This window comes from Buteo buteo, chromosome 5 (assembly GCF_964188355.1).
Source record: "Buteo buteo chromosome 5, bButBut1.hap1.1, whole genome shotgun sequence".
Lineage (NCBI taxonomy): Eukaryota > Metazoa > Chordata > Aves > Accipitriformes > Accipitridae > Buteo > Buteo buteo.
This window is the reverse complement of record NC_134175.1, coordinates 45,874,206-45,893,786: the sequence shown is the minus strand read 5'-3', so window position 1 is coordinate 45,893,786 and position 19,581 is coordinate 45,874,206. Positions and strand designations below refer to the sequence as shown.

The 19,581-nt window shown below is 37.1% G+C and overlaps 1 protein-coding gene across 8 annotated transcripts in view; it reads left to right on the top strand.

Annotated features, from left to right (window-relative positions):
• Positions 1 to 19,581, top strand: part of NCKAP5 (NCK associated protein 5) — a 394,562-nt gene that overhangs the window by 349,322 nt on the left and 25,659 nt on the right. For 5 of the 8 annotated variants that reach the window (XM_075028890.1, XM_075028892.1, XM_075028889.1 and 2 more), the window contains 4 exons: positions 10,381 to 10,695; positions 12,871 to 13,007; positions 15,057 to 15,186; positions 18,276 to 18,463. In XM_075028890.1, coding sequence (XP_074884991.1) covers positions 10,381 to 10,695; positions 12,871 to 13,007; positions 15,057 to 15,186; positions 18,276 to 18,463 — 770 coding nt within the window. Of the gene's footprint in view, positions 1 to 10,380; positions 10,696 to 12,870; positions 13,008 to 15,056; positions 15,187 to 18,275; positions 18,464 to 19,581 lie in introns of those variants that run through there. The other 3 variants (XM_075028897.1, XM_075028896.1, XM_075028891.1) reach the window with 2 other exon arrangements.

Here is a 19,581-nt window from a genome sequence, read left to right as displayed (position 1 = left end):
GCTGGTCTCATTCAGGCTTAAAATGTTAATTAAACAGGATGGCCGGCTTCTTCAACTCTGAAGTTAATGCTGCTATGTTGATTTACCCTACTTTACAGTCTGGCCCAATCTATATTCGTTTTTATCACTCAAATCAGGACTGTGCCTGTTTATCATACTTATTACAGGATAGTATATGCCAGTATTCTCTATAACAGTATGAGTCCTTCTAGTTGAAACTTTTCTACTTTACATGTTTTTTGCTTCTGGGTAGGACCATCTGTAGATGTCTGTATGGAGCTTCAGTCATGCATTTCCTATTAACTCTAATTCACATACCTGAAGTATACCTGAGCAAACTGAAAAGCATTTTGAATGACGATGTATTATTTTAAACATTTGTTTCAACTGTGCTCACACGGACTTTATGCTTCTTTTCTACAAAGATATCTAGTAGAATTTTTATGTAAAATAATTTTTCACCTGAATTATCAATTATATTTGAGCTGTGTTGGCATATGCCTTTCCAAATTCTCACTCTGAGGACAGGATGCCTATTCCTAATGTTGTTGTTGTCTTTGCCATTTTTAATTGAGTTTGAGGAGCTTTGATTCATGTCTTCAGTCAGAGACCTGAATTGTTGACATTTGATTATGCAATTAGCCATCATAGCAGATCATAGAAAAACAGGCTTTTCAAAAAAAAAAAAAAAATCACTATAATGGAGAAATAATACCTATATAGTTAGTACATTGTTTTTAACATTAGGTGAACTCAAGAATTTCTCAATGTTTGGATAATCCACTGTTAGGAAAAGAAAAAGAAGTCAACAAATATATTTACAGTGAATAATTTCCCTACTTCCTATCTTTAACAGGCAAAGAGGTCCAGTATGTTGTCTCAAAACGGTCATTCTAATGGTGTTTTTGTAACAAACACCATGTAACATTGCATACTTTTTTTTTTGCAAAAAATAGACTTCCTGAAAAAAATCTCTGCTCTTTTTTCTGGCTTTAAATCATGATGGTTTCTTACCAACTCCTGCTTGCATGCAGTTAGTTTCAAAGTGATTCAGCTGGTTTGGAGAAGCTGAACTTGAGTGCAGAAATGGACAGATTATAGTTCACCTAAAAGTTACTCAAAGCTCTCTATGCTCACTCTGTTAATGAGTTTTCACTTCATTAATTAAGAAGTAAAATCAGCCTGTTTCAGGTGTGCATGTATATTTGTAACTGTTTATTAGTAGTACCCTTAAGTAAAGCCATCTGCAGGGCAGAACTAAAAATAAATTATTTAAAGCTTCATTTAATATTTATGTGGCTTTAATTTCTGTCTTTTTCTGTACTAATAAACAAAAAGCAGTGATGTTACTAAAATAAATATAGTATGTTCTCCTGTGCATTTACAAAACCCAGAGCTTCCTTATAAATTTCTCTTGTGTTTACCAGAGACAGCATTTATGCTTAAAGCACTATCACTAGTCCTGTCTGTTGGGAATAGAAAATCAAAGAAATTATCTCAATGCGAGTGAAACCAAACTCCAATTTATAACAGAGTTGGTTTAGAGCAGGTAAATCAGTGGTTCCATCCCATTATCCTTAAATGCTTCAAATGCACTAGTCAGTGAACAAACTAGAACAGTGAACAGACACCAGCGGCAAATGGTCCCTTGGGCACTGTGTGCAGCCCGTGTATCTGAGGTGCTAAGTGTGACCTCTTCTCTTTTGTAACTGCGGTCTAATGCAGTTATTCCCAAACTAAAGTTAAACCAGCTACCTCTTAATGATATTAGCAAAAGTAACAACCTGAATGCTTCTTTCAAATATTTTGCAGCTTGCTATTAATTCCTGATCAGCCTCTGAAAAAGCTAGAGTAAAGGTATTTCGACACAAGTGTTATTCATTCAAGTGATTGGAGGTTGGTTATATACTGGTTGCCAAGCTCCTACGTTCTTTATCCTCACGATATCACTGTGTAATGGGGAGGTGTGATTAGCTCTGTGTTCTAATATGAAGAACTGAGGCATAAAGAGAGAAGAGGTAGGCCTGTGGTTACATGGAAAAGGCACGGCTGAGGCAGCCCTTAGCTAGCACTTGGGTAGCAATAAACCATCCTTTCTTGGGCTTTGCTACTTAGAGGTACGATTTCTGAGAGTTGGGATATGTCTTTTCTGTTAAAGAACGGCAGATGAAGGGAAGCATCCATCCATGCCTTGAATGAGCAATCCCCAGTAAGATGTTCCTTAGACAGTGTGCAATTGTTGGCTCCCAACTTTTACATTTCAGGCTACTAAGGGAAACAGAAGGCTATTCTCAGTGAAAAAAACTGGAAAAGCCACATTTCTGCATTGCAACAGACCTGTTGCTTACCATGGATTCACACCTTGCATCAGATGTGAGGACTTGTCTTCCTTCTCAGCTATTACTCATCTATAAGGATTTCTTAAAGATAGTTGCAAATCTGTAAGGCTGATTGGCAAGTGCAGAAGTAAAACCAAAGGCAGACATGCAGCCAAAAAAGAAGAGGGATAGCTCTCCAAAGTGTTTCTAGGCTGGCCTCATTGACAGCCAGGCTGCAGCTGGACTGCATTTAATTACCTTTTACATGGAGCTTAAAGTTGCTTTTCACATGAGTTATAAGTCTCAATATTTCTTTTCTTGTAGGACTAAAATTGTATCTATTTCTAGTATCCTGTCTCCTAAGAACAGTGAGTAGATTTTTAGAAAGGAAGTGTAATGGCATAATACAGAGAGATCATTCCAGACGTCATCAGTTGTGGGACTTCCCCAACTGGAAGCTGCATGTAGACCTTTGTATTTAATAGACACTGAGAGATGTGGAGTAGAAAATTCCAAGAATTATCCAAGTGCTTTTTCCAAATCATTTAAAGTTTTGTTCTCTGTAACAACCCTGTTCCAAGTAGCTTGCCACTATTCTTTCCAAGCATGCAAGAAAAGGATCTAAATGCCCGGAGAGGGAAGGGAATCACTTATTGCCAAAAAAAAAAAAAAAAAGTCCATAGATAACTGCCAAATTGGAGTACAAGATTATTAGTACTGACTAATAGTTAAAACTAGTCTTTTGACTTACTAGTAGAATTGTGTTTTAAGGTGGGACTGGAATTAAAATGAGGCAGCAGTTATCTGTTTCAGCTCAGAAAATACATTTCAAAGATGGGATTGTGGTCACAGAAAACCTTGAAGACAACTGTCAAACTATTGGATAAATGACATATTGAAGTTGGTGGGTTTTGCAAAAAAAAAAAAAAAAAATGACTAGGAAGAAGCAATAGAAAGAACACTGAATAAGCCAGTAAAGTCTGTATTTATTGTGTTTGTTATTATTATTGTTATTATAAATAAGAATAAATTGTAATCCCAGATTCAAACATCTATGAATGAAGTTTACTTGTAGATCCATCATTTGAAAATACACTGCACAGTCCTGCTCCCATTTACCCTTCCTTAGTATACATTAGAAATAATTCCATTTCACCAGTGCAGTATCCGTGGGAATATCCAGGCTGCGAAAACTTGTGTCTTTTCTACTTTCACCTAGGATAGCCTTCCAGGATTTTTAGTTTTGCATACTGGTTCTACTTCAGATCTAGATAGAAAACAATAGTGCATTCATCTTTGACTAATTGGATCAAATTATGGTATAAGCCCAGAAGGAATAATCTACTTAAAATTGACATTGATTTGGCAGAAATACATTCATTTTTTTGTGGTTGCTTTAGCATTGCAGATGAAGAGAAGGATGTGCAAATAAAGAGATCTGTTTTGCCATCTGTAGTTTAAGTTCTTCCTGCCAATGCCACATGTAGCTTAAAGATGTTTATTAACTGGTAAAGCAATTTTGCAGAGACCTATTTACATTTGAAATATTATTCTGAAAAAATAAAAAGTATTAATTAATAATTTGGCATGTTTCAAAATACTAGAAAAATTATACTCCCTTTGTGTTTCAGAAGGAAACAACTACATGTTTTCTGGTTCCCTGTGTCAGCTTAGTAGAAAGTCTTGAACTTTCTAATGCAAAGAAAGGTAATTTGTTAGAATTTGTGTACTCTGTTACTGATGGAAATTATGCTCTTTCACTTTTACTGTCCTAGATACTGCTTGAAGAAAGCCCATTCAGTGTTACATATCTCTCAAAACCTTCTTTCAAGGTTTGAGTCTGTACTTCTCAAAACAGCTTGCTGGAAATTTCCCAGTGAAACTGTTCTTGATACAGAGCTATTTTTGACTGATACTTTTTTCCTGAAAATGTCTGCTTTCTGTGGAAAATTCTGGTGGTTACTCAAAGGTTTCAGCTGAAATTTGTGTCAATCATGTGCAGTTTCGTAGGCCAAAACTTGAAAATTTATGTGAGGAAGATCTCAAACCAGCTGTAGTGGTGAGCACAGGGGAGAATTCCACATTTTTCATGAGGTGGGATGCTTCTTTGAAAGAAAATATGTCCCTGTGCTACTAGCATTGTACATAGAAAGCCTGACATAAGCAGAACTACCTGTGATATTTTTGACCTAAAATACAGTTGTCCTCTTTGTTGCTGTTTATTTTTAATGTTAAGATAGATTGGCCATCAAAGTTTAGTAACATACACACTTCTGTAACTTTGCCACCTCCAAACAGAAACAGTTTGTGTCAGTCATTTGAAGTGGAGATAATGTCTGTTTGCAGTAATTGCATCTGGTATCCATCAGTATGTTTCATTAGTAACATCATGGTTCTACCTGACGGGAAATGGCTGAGGTTATTGAGCTGCTTCTGGAAATCCTGACCCCATCAAGCAGCACTAAGAGGCGGCTGCCTTCTGTCAGTCATGGCACAAGTCGGTAGAGAGGCAAAACTTTACTTAGAAGACGGTAGGGCCTATAAACATTTCCTCTCAGGACCTTTAAGTCCTTCCCTGTATGCCAACATTCAGAAATGTCTCCTCTTACTACTTTTAATTCAAAGTGGGTGAATTGCCTGACCATTTTGAATGACATTATGTATGCACATAAGACAATATACCTGCTTAATAGAATTACTGATTGATACCTCATTTTAGCTCTGCGGGTAAAACTTTGGATCTTGTGGTTTCCGTAAAGATTTTTATGGATGATTTAAGCATCTTGATAAAACTCACGTATTGTTTTAACTAGATGGTCAAAATAACTGTGAGCGAATATATAGACTTCTTAAAAGTATAACAGTCCCTATGTAAAGGAAGTTTGGTATGTGATTTGTGAATAGACTAAGCATCTGTGAAACTCTTTTTAAGATAAAACATAAAAAGGCTTTATTAGAAGGTGAACCTTTACTTTACCAGAGGAAACATTTTGAAACATTCTCCAGTTATTCAGTTAAAGGTTTGTTTACAATAACATGTGGCATTATATCTCCCTTAGTAAAAGTATCTTTTCACATTAATGAAGAAACACGTATCAGAAGCTGTGTTTAAAAGCTACGCCATCACCTTATTTCTTCTGTTATATGAAATTCATGAAATCTCTTGCATATGTGCTAGGACCCAAAATAGGTTTACAGAAGTTCAACATTAGAAAGACTAACTTGTACCTAGTCTAAAAATGGGACAGATTTTGCTCCATTGCTTATTTTGAGTAATACCGTATTTTGCAACCATCAGTGTAGAACTTAGCCTGAGGGAAGCTGGACCCACGTTTCTTGTGTTGTGCTGGAAGCAGTTCCCTTCATAGTAGCTGTTCTATGTTGCCTTTTATTTTTGCCCCCAAATTGATTTTCCTTTCACATGCATTGTATAAAAAGAGGAACAGAGAAGGGTGCTGTACAACAACGTAAAACAGCGTGGTACCAGCTCGGACTGAGAGCTCCTCTCACTCTCGGAGTGACCGATACCAGTGCCTCTGAAGGAACACAAAAGCCAGGTCAGCAGTCAGCATCCCTGGGTGTTCTTTCCCAGTCTCCAATGATTTATATCAAGGGTAGTTTCTGAGCTAGATGTAGTGTGTTTGTGGTATCTTTGTGGCAAATGTTTCAGAAGAAATAAAAAAAGGTTGAAAAATAATTAGATTTAATGATCTGTTGCTGGTATTTAAGATGCATTTTTCAATGATCTATGCTCAGGAGAATGCCCTAAAAGACTTTAATGAATTCTAGGTTGTCAGTTCTTGTCAGTGGGCTATGTTTACTTCTAACTCTTTAATTTTTGCATTTCAGAGGAAGATGTAAAAAAAGCCCACAGAATGAGCTGCTATTGTAATTTTCCCCAGTGATTATCTCATTTTTAGAATTCCTGATACCTACAGCCATACAGAGTGTACGTCCCTTTTCTATTCTCCTCTTGTCCATACCCTCAGAATGGTGCACAATTTTCAAAGATCCTTTTTACTCCATCTAATTTGGGTGCTGACTCCATGTTGAAGAGGTCTTGGAAAAACACCAGTGATGTTGGAATATGCCAAAGCCTGTCCAACTGTACAAATTACCATGGTGTCCAGCTGATGTAGGACATGAACTACATGATCATCTTGCCTGTGAAAATATTAAACCTGAAAATTATTGAGAAGTAGGGATTTGAGCAAACTTTCAGAAAACTTTCTCTGCACTGTTAACTCCTTTTGTTTAGTGGCTGAGAAGCTTCTCAACATTAAAGGTCTTCCTCAAATTGTCCACAAACCTCTTACAATACCCTGTAATCAGAAGATTCCCATGCAGTCAGGAGTTTCTTGATCTCCAAGAAATTTCTCTAAATTCTTCCTTATTTCTGTTTTCAATTTTGAGAAATGTTCCTCTACAGTAGGACTTCCAGGGACTTCATTATCCGGCCAGACTCTAATCCACATGATGGAAGGGAGGGAGGGAGGGAAGGGGCTATTTCAGTATTTCAGACTTTTAATTCTAGCCCAATTGTTCAGTGAAATAGCAGATGGTGAGTCTATCTGCGTCCACTATAAAAACTAATACCATTGCGTGAGCTTCTTTCTTCCCTGGTGGGGAAAGAGGGAAAAAAAAAACAGAATCAGGCAAGGAATTTGGCTTGTGTGCCAGGAAGCATTTGCAAGCAAAAGCAATTATGCTCATATATAACTCTTTTCGGACTTTAATGTTTTGCAGAATCATTTTTCATCTATTGAATAGTACTGTCGCAGCATCAGAGATTTAACTTTCACATATTTTCATTACGTAGTCTTGTGCAGCTCTCACTGATAACAGTCATTTGAAGTATCAGTGCAACTGATGAAATCAGATGGGCCATGAACAGTTCGGTTTGAAAGCTGTCACTGAGATGTATAGCATATTTTTTGATTTTGCAGTTGCTTCACAGAAGTTTAAAAACAATGCAAGATAATGTATGTTCATTCATTCAGTAATACAAATTGTTCTGAGAGATACTTTTTTGTTTGTATAATGTAGCTTTAGGGGTGAATTAGTTACTTTTATTAGTGAAAAATTAACATGCACAAAGAATTTTGTGGTGTACTGTGTGGATTTAGGACTAGGTTTTTGAGGATTGCTCAACATAGTTGAGCCACAGGGTTTTTCAAAAATCTGTCTTTAAGTGTCACAATGGGAGCTGCTGAGCTTTGAGCACTTTGAAAGCCAGGCCCTTTTGTGGTTGTTCAGAATTAAAAATTAGTGAGCTGTTTTAAAAATCTGTTTTCCACCTGGTGTATTTCCTTTATCATGGGTAAAGTCTCTATGAAGGAAGACTATAATCGATTAAAACTATTTTTCCTTTTAATTAAATGTGACACTGCTGATGTGCTCCTCCATCACTCTCCCAATTATTTTGGGAACAGCAGGAGACTCTATTTTCTTGGAAGTATGGCCCTCAGTATTCATTTCTCTTGATCTTATGCCATTGCTTTTATGGTCCGTTCCTAGACGTACACAAGGAAACAGTGGGCAAGACAAACTCTTATGTCATTTCAAGAAACATGACCTTAGAAGATAAAATAGTGTTAATCTTCCAGTTCACCCTGAGCAAAACAGCTTTGCTGTTTGGTATACATTTTGAGTCCACTTAATTTTGCTCTTATAATTAGGAGGGAATGACTTTTTAGTTTCTTAGAGAATGCTCAAAAAAGAAACCACACCACAAAATCATTCAGACTCCCTGTGGAACTGAGTTGCAAAATCATTAACTGTACAGACAGTAGAGGGGAGACTCCTCAGATTTTTGTTTTCAGGATGTTCTTTTCTGTGGTGCTTCCAGCTTACTCCATGTCTCTGCTGAAGAGCTCTGCCTTTCCAATATAACCAGTGTTGCACAAATGTCTTCCTTCTGGTCAAGAGAAAACTAATGGAAGTCCTTTCTTATTCTATATTTTCCTTTATTTACTAACTCTGTCACTGATAGTCGTTAGTTGAAGCAATGCCTGTCCATGAGCTAACACATTGTTTAAGCTTGATTATCTACAGAGTAAATGGCAAAGGCAGACACATAGCATTTTAACTTACTTTTCTGCACTCTGTTATATCCTGAGGGGAACAGCTCACCCACTTCCAGCTAGGCATTTTACTATGCAAAAACAAAACAAAAAATATCTTAGGGGAAGGGTAACTAGAGTAAGAGAGTTCAGTGGCTGGGATACCTCCCTTTGATGCAGCAGAACCAAATATAATTCTCTTTTTCACATTTCCTGGATAACCTTCAGCAACTTCTAAAATCATTATGGCACATTAGCTCAAAAATGTGATGCAAGACATAGTTGCCAGCTGCTGTGGCTTCCACACCTTATCTCCTTTTACGTATGGAAAGAAGTAATTGGGATGCAGTAATTGTGTGAGAGAAATCAGAGTCACTTGTTGCCCTTTTAAAAGATAGTGAGTAGTTCATTTTGCTGTTGCAGCTCAGCTAGGCCCTGTAAGGTTAATGTGCTCAGAATGACTTTCAATCTTTCTTTGATCCTGAGTGACAAGGATAACGTAATGAGGACCATGTAAATATAGACTGCTTCTCTTTTGACAAGAACAAGGAAACATAAATAGACATTTAATTTATCTGTAAGTAGTTTCTTACTTGCTATCAAATAAGGCCCATTGAGGTTAAGACATTAACAGAAAATGACCATGTTAATGTTCTTATTTTGAAAACAAATAGGCAAAGCCTGTAGAGGAAAATATTTCTAAATTTCTGAGAGTATTAGAAACACTGCAGAGATAAAAATCATGAAAATGACTTGACAGAGGACTGCTAACTACAACAGACTTAAATAACAAATGGGCATATCATAAAAAAAAAATCAATATTCAGGAACACAGAAAATAGAGATGAAAAAGATATATTGGGTCATATTCTGCATCTCCTGCTAGAGTACAATTGTTCACTGCACTATATCTTTCATGCAGTGTAGCCTTAAATTGTTCAAAGCAAAGGAAATTCCTCTACTTCCTTTGGGAGTGTCTGAAGATCTCACTGTCAAGGGATGTTTCCAGACGTTTAAACTAAATTATGCTCATTTTCCAACCATTAGTGCTGAAATTCCCTCCTTGGTGTTTATACCTCTCAGAAAGACTTTGCCATCGTAGTCCCTTCGATATTGTTTGCTCATTATACAAACAAAAGGCAGGGCTCTGGAAAACGATAGCGAATGACAGGGCAGGGTGGTGCTGTTACATCCTAGTTGCTAGAATAGCAACATTCACATATCTACACTTGCATCTTTCTCTGTTCCATGGTTAGTGGAGCACTTTTTCAATAGGCTGAATAAGCTGGAGGGCTATGTGTGACCATACTGCTTCCAAACCGCGTACCTAATGTATCCCTGTCTGGTGTTGTGTAGGAAAGTGTACACTCACCAAAAACGGGATGTGCAGAACCAGAGCATAACAAGGTAAACAAAGGCATGGCTGTGGCTATCCAAGTTTTTCAGGACGCTCTGAGAGATGGGTGTCTCTGGGAAATTCTGTAGATCTTAATTTTGTGTAAGAATAAATGATACATTTTGATTAACACTTTCTTGTAAGAGAAACAATTAAGAAAGCAGACGTATGGAGAGGCCAAGCTTATGTAAGAAGGAATACATTACGCTACTCACTCCCTCACATTGGTACTCTCCAGACTTTCTGTGGGCCTTCAAACTAAATAATTAAAAAATTCCAGCTGTAATCATGGGACATGATTACATGCCCTTCTTATTCATTATCTCACTATAACTCCGAAGCAGGCCAATTTCAATGTTTTGGCATCTGTTAGTTAGTTTAATTGCACCTCAAAATGGTATTTCATTGTATTCAGTTAGATAGATGTATCGTGTCCAAAGCGTACAAATGACAGGTAACAGCATAGTCACAAAATGCAAAATGTTTTTCTTTCCTTGAAACCTTCCCTTGAAGATGCCCTTTTTTCCCGTAGACCCTTTCACTGTCTTTAAATACCAGTGACACCTTTAGCTCCACCCCATCACACAATCTTCCTGTATCTTAGAGTCTTGCTGCCAGATGAGGACACTGGACAGCGGGATTGGAACCTTCCCCCTCCCCGACTCAGGGAACCGATCTACAGGGCGACACGTTTCTAAGCAAGAACCAACCTCAGAAACAGAAGTCCTTGCACCGTCTGAGCAAGTTCTTCTTTCAGCTCCTTCAGTAAAAGCCAAAACTCTTGAGCGAGAAGTGCCTTCAACAGCTAAGAGCCAGGAGTCTGTGGAAAGCATAATTAGTCACTCAACATCTGATCCGGCCATGACTGCCAAAGGTATACGACCTTTTCAAAGTCGCCTTCCAAAACCAGCTTCCTCAGGTAAAATGTCAATTACACTGAAAATCACATTATTTCTGCCCTGACATCTGTTTTGATTAGCAGAAGTCCTGTAATAATGACAATTGATAACAGAAATGTTAAATGCAGAGCAGAAGATATTCTTTTCATGAATGCATAAGGTTAACAAGTTTGTGACCTGAGCCATATGGAAATTTTGTTACACGTAATGATTATCTGAGGAAGAAAAATGTGTTAAGTATTTAAATCCTTTTCTCAAGAAACAGTACTTGAAGAAAAAACATATGCCAGCCTTGGAATTTGACTTGAATAAGAAGGCAGATGTTCAGCAATATTCAGGATCAGACTTTGCAGCAAAGTACAAAGCATAGCCATGTTGTGACATAGAAAAGATATATTCAGAAAGACTTGCTTTTGAAACCAGATTTAGACTAAAGACTCATTTGGTCTCAATGCATAAACTCTGTCCCAATGAATACATGGTCTTGACCTCAAAAAAGACTCTCAATACTTTACTAAATTATACAACTACATTTCTATGTACGAACATAAAATACCTTACTTTCACTTACCAGCTACGTGTTTCGTGTTTAAACTATAAAACAAAAGCTGACAAAGGAATAAAAGGGCTAACAATCCAGCGAAGTACCAACAAAAAACTTTGTATTAGTAAATAGTTCCATTGAACTCTGTGCAATTTTTTATAAATGCACACTGGCCATTTATAGAAATTTTTGAAGGGTTTTGAGTTATTAATATATATGTCAATAACATTAGAAATCATTACATACAGCGTTTATAACAGGAAATTTTTCATAGTCAGCATGACAGTACAAAATGCAGTAAAAGTGATTGGTTTAATGGAGAAGAGTATTGTTTTATCGTGACCGAATGCAATGTCATGTATTTATTGGGGTTACGGTTGTTAGCACTTTGTCAGCATAAGTATTTATTGCTCCTATAAATGTTGTGAGTGTTTAACTTGCATAAATCTGATTCCATGTAATTAGCATGTGAGGTTAAGTATCAAGTTTAAGCTTAGTTTAAGGCCATCAAATACGTGTTCTGCTAATGAGCTGATGTATATTGAGCCTAGGAGGAAAGAAGCCTCTTTTATATGTTCATAAGATGCATAACAGAAGAATTCTAATTAAACATCTTAGAACTTAGTTGATTTAGCAATATTCCCAGTGCAGTATTGTAATGGTATAATAGACTGCAAACACACATTGTATGCTTCATTGCAGACTCCTCTGCTCGTTTCAAATCAAAGCTAAATAAAAGATATTTTAATACTCAGTATTTTTTAAATAAAAGTATTGTTAATTAATGGTACAGCTAAGAAGGTTTCAGAAGAGAAATCTTAGTTATAGATTATATGCTACATGCTTGAATAGCCACATGTGTGACCTCAATTCAGCAGTGTGCTATAGAGTAGAGTCCATGATTAAACACTGTCATTATAACAAATTGAACAGAAACTGCAATCATTGAATTGCTTCATAAGAAGTCAGTAGCAGTAAGATTGTTCTGATCTTAATGCTAATATTCACTGCACCAACCTTGTAAGGTTTGTATCTTAATTAAATTGTCATGAAGAGATGTTAAAAAAAAAAGTAGTATACATCAGATGGTGGGGTCAACTCATTCTTTACTAGAATATTTTCATTCGATTCTTCTCTCCGTCACTTTCTCATCCAAATTACAATTATCACTTTATTTCATATGCACCGTATATCTTCTTTGATGTTCCGATTTTGCATAGTGCAAGTATAGCAAATAAAAAGGCTAGCCGATTGAGAATTTCTGCTAGAAAGGTACTTCTAATTATATTTATGTTAACAGACTGTTCTCTGAGAACATAAAATAGCAAAGCAGATCCTACAATACCTGGAAGTAGTTATTGAATGTTGTTTCTTATGTGAAAGAGTATATGTTTTATAACTGTTAAAAGGATTTAAATCCATGACTTCCTCTTCTCTTGTTAACTGGAAAAGGCTTTGGATCAAATTCTGCCACTGTAGTTGTTAGAATTATTCCAGTAAGTTAGTAAGTTGCTCCTTTGAGTAGTAAGATATTATTTGACATAATGAAAGTATCATGACTTGCCCCTAGTTTTTACTGCATTATAATTGAAACACTGTCATGAAGATGCTGATGAGACCTACAATTTAAATAATGTCTCTCTTAATTCAGGAATAATTAACCTTGCAAAGCAAAGTGAACAAGTACCAAGTTCTGTGACCTCTGCCTCATTAGAGCGTACTGAAGAAACTGTGCAAAACAGAAAAGTTCTTCCAGAGTGGACCACCAAGAAAACTACTAAAACAAAGGTATAAGTTAAGAAGTGTCATCTATTAAATGAGATATGTCTTGCGGTGTAAAGAATCAGAAATGGTGAATGTTTTTAATATAGTGGGAAGAGTAACTAGCAATCTAACAGCTGCATTTACTTTCTTGCCCTTCTTTTGCAATCTCATTATTTATTAAAAATAATAATAATGCAGCACCCAAAGGTACTTTGTCCTCATGGTTTACAAATGTGTTTTAATTAAAAGCCTCACAATCATTTTATAGACAAGGAAATGGAGACCTTTTACCCTGTTTTTCTCTTCAAAAAACTTGATCTTGTTTGTTTGCTTTCCATGAGATTCAGATCTTTTTTTCCCCAGGCCTAGATTTCCTTGTCTGTATGGCTGTGTAGCATGAGTGTTTGAGCAGATGTGCTATGAAAGTATTGTGAAAGGGAAAATACTCTTCTTACATGTTTCTGTGTGGTTTTGGTTAATCCCTGCAATGATCTGTCTGTCCTTCAATCTTTTCATAACAACTGCAGAAAGAACAAACAGGCAAATGCATATACCTGTGTAAAAGCTATTGCTGATGGTTGTCAAGTTATTCATATTCAGGAATGCCAGGCTGTCAAGCCCCGTGAGAAGTACAGGGTCAGCAGGTTAGCAAAGAGAGAAAAAAACTTTATCAAGAAAGTGGGCATTAAGCAAGGAAATTGGCAGACACTGCTAGCTAATAAGCCTTACATTACAAGAGGCTGAAAACTTTGTTGCATAACTTTTTTGCATGTCTGCTTTATTCACTTATTTACCAACTGGGCTATCTCGCATTTTTATATGGCCCATGCTCTGGATATTTAGAACAGAAACAGAGAGGTAAAATTACTTGTCTTGTATGTCATTGACAAACTGGTGGTGAATCCTCTGTAGTGCAGCACTGTTGGCTTCCAAGTAACAGCTTCATTGGTGTGGTCTTCACCTTGAGCCAGTCGTGACTGACCATCTCCAGTCCCAAAACTATCTTAGCACGATATGTGTGTTACTCCTAATTAGTCTGCCTATGACTCAGAAGGTCAGTGTGGGTGTAGCTGGCATGTAAATGTGTCTAAATGGCTTTGGGACTACAGCTGACTTGGTCTCCCAATTTTATGGATAACATTGGGCATACATGCAGGTATCTTCAGGTCTGCTCCCCTCTCCACAAGTATGTGCTTCCTGTCAAATGGATGTCCTTCTGCATCTGTTAAAAACTGCAACGTGGATGGGAAGATGGGGAAATTAGTATCACTCTTTGAAAAACAGAATTAAAAACTCTTTTGAGCCACTGATAGGCAGTTGGGGTTAGGATAGTAGGTGGTATTTGTACCTGTAGATGCCATTAACTGAGCGGTATCAGACTTAGCTTCTCCATACCCATTTGGGGGGGGGTTATTTACTGAGCTGCTGCTCCTGAAAGGTTTAAGCCTTCAGGCCTTCCATGATTAGAAGCTGTCCAGAGCTCCCAGAAGAAAATCATTAGCGTAGCTTCCTGAAGAGAAATGGGATAGGAATCAGGTGGGAATTAAGGGCTCTCCGGTACTCTAAGGCAAATGCTGGGACAAGGGACAGGAATTTAGGAAGAATTTAGGATTTACTACTATAGAAAGCATGAGTGTTGTCTACTGGCCATCCTAATTGCCTCTAGAATTGCTTGCCGCAAACCATTTGTTGTGTGATAATTTTATATGTTACAAATACACTTTATTAAACATACTTGAGAAGTTTTAAAATTGAACTTGGTGGATGAAATTATCTGAAAATGTTGGTAGATTTGAAACTTATGTTACAGTGAAAAAATGGTAAAATCTGGACTGTGTCTGCCAGACTAACTCAGGAGACTTACCAGGACAAGAACGTGTTGTTTCCCCCATGTTGGACTGATTACTTGAAGGAGAAGTGGTTAATTAAACTGGTAATGCAGACTTTTTTCCAGTTGAACTATTCATTTATACTGCATGGTGAATATAAAATGTTCCACTCCTAATACCATCTTCGGCATTATTTTGATATATATGCATCATCTGAATGATTGAAATACCCTTATTTGTACAGGACAGAGCTCTGAGAGTATGTACTTATTCTGCGAGCAGCAGTGACACTGAACTGGAGCCAGAGTATGAAACAAATTATTTTAGAACTGCAGAGGAGACTTTTGTAGAGTTAACAAAGAACAACAAACAAGGTAATTGAAAATTTGTACATAAAATTGTGTATCCCTCATCCCCACTCTGACTCAGCAGCAGATAGTGTCCTTCATTGAACTTTCTGTCTAGTTTTCACTTTCTAACCCCAGTTCTTACTTCAGTCTAATTTTCCATTAGCTTTTTATTACTTTTTGCTTTTTATTCTATGTGTGTATCTTTTTTCCCTCTCTTCCACAGTTTTTGCTGGCAGGGGCTTAACTTGTAGGTTTTTATGTGTAAATCCCTGCAGTGTAAGTAAAAAGAAGTCTTCTGTTACATTGTTACAAAATTTAAAAGGTGACTGTAAAGATAGCTTCCCATTTTTTCTTTTTAATTATATTAGCCAGTCGAAATAACCCAATGATCAAGGCCATAGTTTTCCAACCTCTATATCAAAGTGATGTTGGTTATGGTGCCATAGTGAAGTCTCTCTCGTTGTCCGTCGTGTATACACTCGCCATTTTCAAGTATCAAACCTTTTTGCAAGAATTGATGGCAATTTGGAATTTACTGAATTCCAGTAGATGAAAACACATTAAGTGAAGTTCTTGAGATAATAGTTTTCTATGTGTTTAATAACCCAAGAAATTGCTGTCCTGTCTTGACCACCAGCTTCCTGTGCTGCAAGCCCCCTTTCAGTGCAGATGTGTGCCCTCTGGGAGGGGGAGGAGAGCGTGGCTCACATCCTTGCCTACGCAGCCGATGGCTTCCCTGCAGGAGATAAATTCTGGCAAGTGCAAAGGCCAGTGCGAGGTCTCCGCACCACTGAAGCCCTGAGAGCTTAAGCGGTACTTCAGTGATTCATAGGATTTGTGCTGACCCTCTGCACAACAGTGAGCTTGACCTAGCAGAGATTAGCACCTACAGTAGATACCGCAGTGGTGAATGCATTAAAAATGCTGGGGATGGCTAGATACTGTCGACAGACATACTGTGCTCTTTAGTGTCTGCTGGGAGTTGGACTTAAACATTTGGCATTTTCAGAGCTAATCCATTTTTTGTGATTCCACCAGAGAGCAAGTGGAGTAGGAAGCTAGGACCGTTTATTTACATTACTCCTGTAACTTTGTATTTTTAATATGTATGAAATATTGCGAGTCATTTAACTCAGCCCATAAACACTTCTTTTTACAGATTTTAGTTTTTACAAACCATGTTCTAATGCAAGAAAGATGTGTTTTGTTGAAGAGGTAGATAAGCATTTTCTTCTGTATTGATCACAATTTGCAAAAAAAAGGATTTTATCCTGTGCAAGCAGTTGCATTAAATGGCAGCAGGTTCCAAGTTTAGTGATACCTAAGCATGACTTGAAGTCACCATTTTGCATAGCAAATCATTAATTTTGTGTATATGCCTAACTTTTGGGCTACTAACAGAACTAAAATTCATAATTGTGATTGAGACAAATAAAAAAGAAAATTAAAAAGCATTATTGCAAAAGTATTTCTGCTGTGGTCATTCCTTATGGTCGGGATTTCTGTTCTGCGCTCTATAAATGCAGTTCTCACATCGTATTAATAACAATACTTTATTCCATTCTGTGTTCAAAGATTATAGCTTCTTTATGCACACAAGTGATACAACCTCAAAACATCCACAAGAGGCTGAGGCAGGGGCTGCAGCAAACCAATTCATAAAGATTATTTTTATATGTATAGATAATTATATTTATTAGATGAGTCCCCAAAACATTAATGAACTCCCGCTGGTTGCACAATTACAATGTTGGAGTGATTTTCGTTTTCCATTTATGAGCAGAGAACAGAAAGACTGAGAGACTGAGTGCCCAATGCAAAGGCTATTAAAAGTCAATGATAAGACCTTCACTGATTTAGTGGGCTTTTGACGAGACTCCCAGTACATTGCCTAATGTTACAGAGAAGGTCAGTAGAATAGCAGGGAATAAGCCAAATATTCCAGGTTCTTCCATTTCAACCATGAAAATGTTTTGATTCCAATTTCATGAAGTTTTTATCCTGATGCGATTCTGTTGGAAGCACTGGAGGCAGAGGCTCTTCTAATGCTATAGGTTACAAGGTAGAGTTGAAGTTTGTGTAACAAGATGTGTGAGGAAAGAAGCTAATGATCATATAAGCCTCCATCTCCTGTGCATTTTCATGAAGATGCAGAAAATTTCTTTGGTTTTATTTTGATATTCTGAATGATTTTCAGCCTTAGACTTTGGAAACTGAGGTTTTATTCCTAATGTTCTTGTATTACAGTAGGATCCTGAACAAATGGGTAGGACCTGTTTCTTACTTAATAGTGTGTTTTTTATACTGTTGTACTCATCAGCTAAAAATGTAGTGAAAAGGAAAGAATTATCAAATATAGTCAAACTGAAAGACATGCTAAAGGAACTTAGCACATCTGCCATGTAAGGCTATTAAGAGAGAAGAACAAAAACTTAGAGGAAATAAATAAGTAGGACAATCCCCCCAAATTATCCATCTCATCTATAATTAAAAAAGAAAGGAAATTAATTTCTGGAGAAAAGGAGGCTGAGGGGAGACCTTATCACTCTCTACAACTGCCTGAAGGGGGATTGTAGTGAGGTGAGTGCTGGTCTCTTCTGTCAGGTGGCTGGTGATGGGATAAGAGGAAATGGCCTCAAGTTGCGGCAAGGGAGATTTAGGTTGGATATTAGGAAAAATTTCTTTACTGAGAGGGTTGTCAGACATTGGAATAGGCTGCCCAGGGAAGTGGTTGAGTTGCCATCCCTGGAGGTATTCAAAAAGCAAGTAGACAAGGTACTCCAGAACATGGTTTAGTGGGCATGGATGATGGTTGGACTCGATGATCTTGAAGGTCTTTTCCAACCTAAATGATTCTATGATTCTATTATTCTAATTCTGGCTGTCTCATACCATCTCCTTCACCTGGAATATTAAGTATGAACAGTCCCCTGTATATGCATTGATTGGGGAGTTAGGAGCTTGTATGTTAATGCTTTTACTACATTGAATTCCAGATACCTTAAAACATTTGAAATATATTTAAAAATTGTAAGATTACATTACAATGCATGTAGACTGCTTTTCATCAATTAAATATGCCATAACGATATTATTTTTAACATGTCTTACAGCTGAGCAGGAAAAACAAAATCAGAGAAAGTCATTTCTGGGGAACCCGATGTCAATCTTGGATTTATACCAACACAGTCTCTATGGCCATTTTGGAGAGGATGGACCTGAACAATTAACACATTACAGTTTAATTGAGCAGCTGAGTGGAGCTTCCAGCAAAGACAGCATGGGCAAGGAGAGCCCAAGTGTGAGTTACTGTGATTTTTATATTACTTCTCATTTTCTTCATGATTATTTTCATTTGCCTCGTTTTTTCCTCAGTGTGTTGATTGATTACAAAAACCAGGCAGACTTGAAGAAAACAGCATGACCTGCAGAAGTGTAAAGATCTAAATTTTTTTAGAACAGAATGTTACATTCTGATGCTCACCTGTCATAGAATTAGACTTCCAAAATTGACAAGCAGAGTCAGGCTAGCACTAGCACCCTACCATTAGAGAGGAGCTGAAATTTAAGGCTAGCAAGAAAACACAGAATTTATCTTTTAAGTCTGCTCCTTCACATATAGTTAGATAATATGTATAGCACAACATTTAGTAAGTGACTTAAACCTCTGAAGTAGTATTCCTGAAAATTCAAATGGAACTATGCTATGGAAGTCAGCTATCGTCTGCTCTCTTTTGAAATAACTCTTAGTGTTAGCTCTGGAACTCCTGATCTGAGGGTTTTAAACATTATTTTGATGAAGATCAGCCCTGATCTGATTGGTGGATCTTGACGCTAAACTGAAACAAATTTGTTTTCTCTGCTTACTTCATGTGAATCCACTTGCTATTTCTGTCTCTAAAAACATTGAACCTGACATCATGCAGTCTCAACAATCCTGAAAAGCAACATCTTAACCTGCTCTTTTCCTCCTCTTTTGTCATGCCTTCTCCTCTCATCCTCACACTGCTTTCTCACTTTTTCTCTCCTTTGCTCTAACAAGCCTATTTGTTTGAAAATAGAGCCACCCGGCCATGATCCACTGTAATCATTTTGCCTCCATGTTCATTCACTTCCCCAACTCTTCTATTTTAAATACAAGCTCTTTTGTTTCTGTGTGTAGCGCTCAGCACTTTTGGGGTATGTTACAGTATAAACAAAGGTGGTAGCAGAAAATAATGAATGAGCTGCTGTTTTGTAGCATACTGGTGTAGTTCATAAGTGAAAAAGAATTTTTATCTCTTCCCAGACCCCAGTATTCAGCTTCAGAAAAGCACTGTGCATTGTAACTTTAGAGGTGATTAACTCTAACCAAAGTTAGAGTCTTACAGCTTTCAGGAATCTGGGCCAAATGTGCAGAAGGAATGTGTGGAACAAACT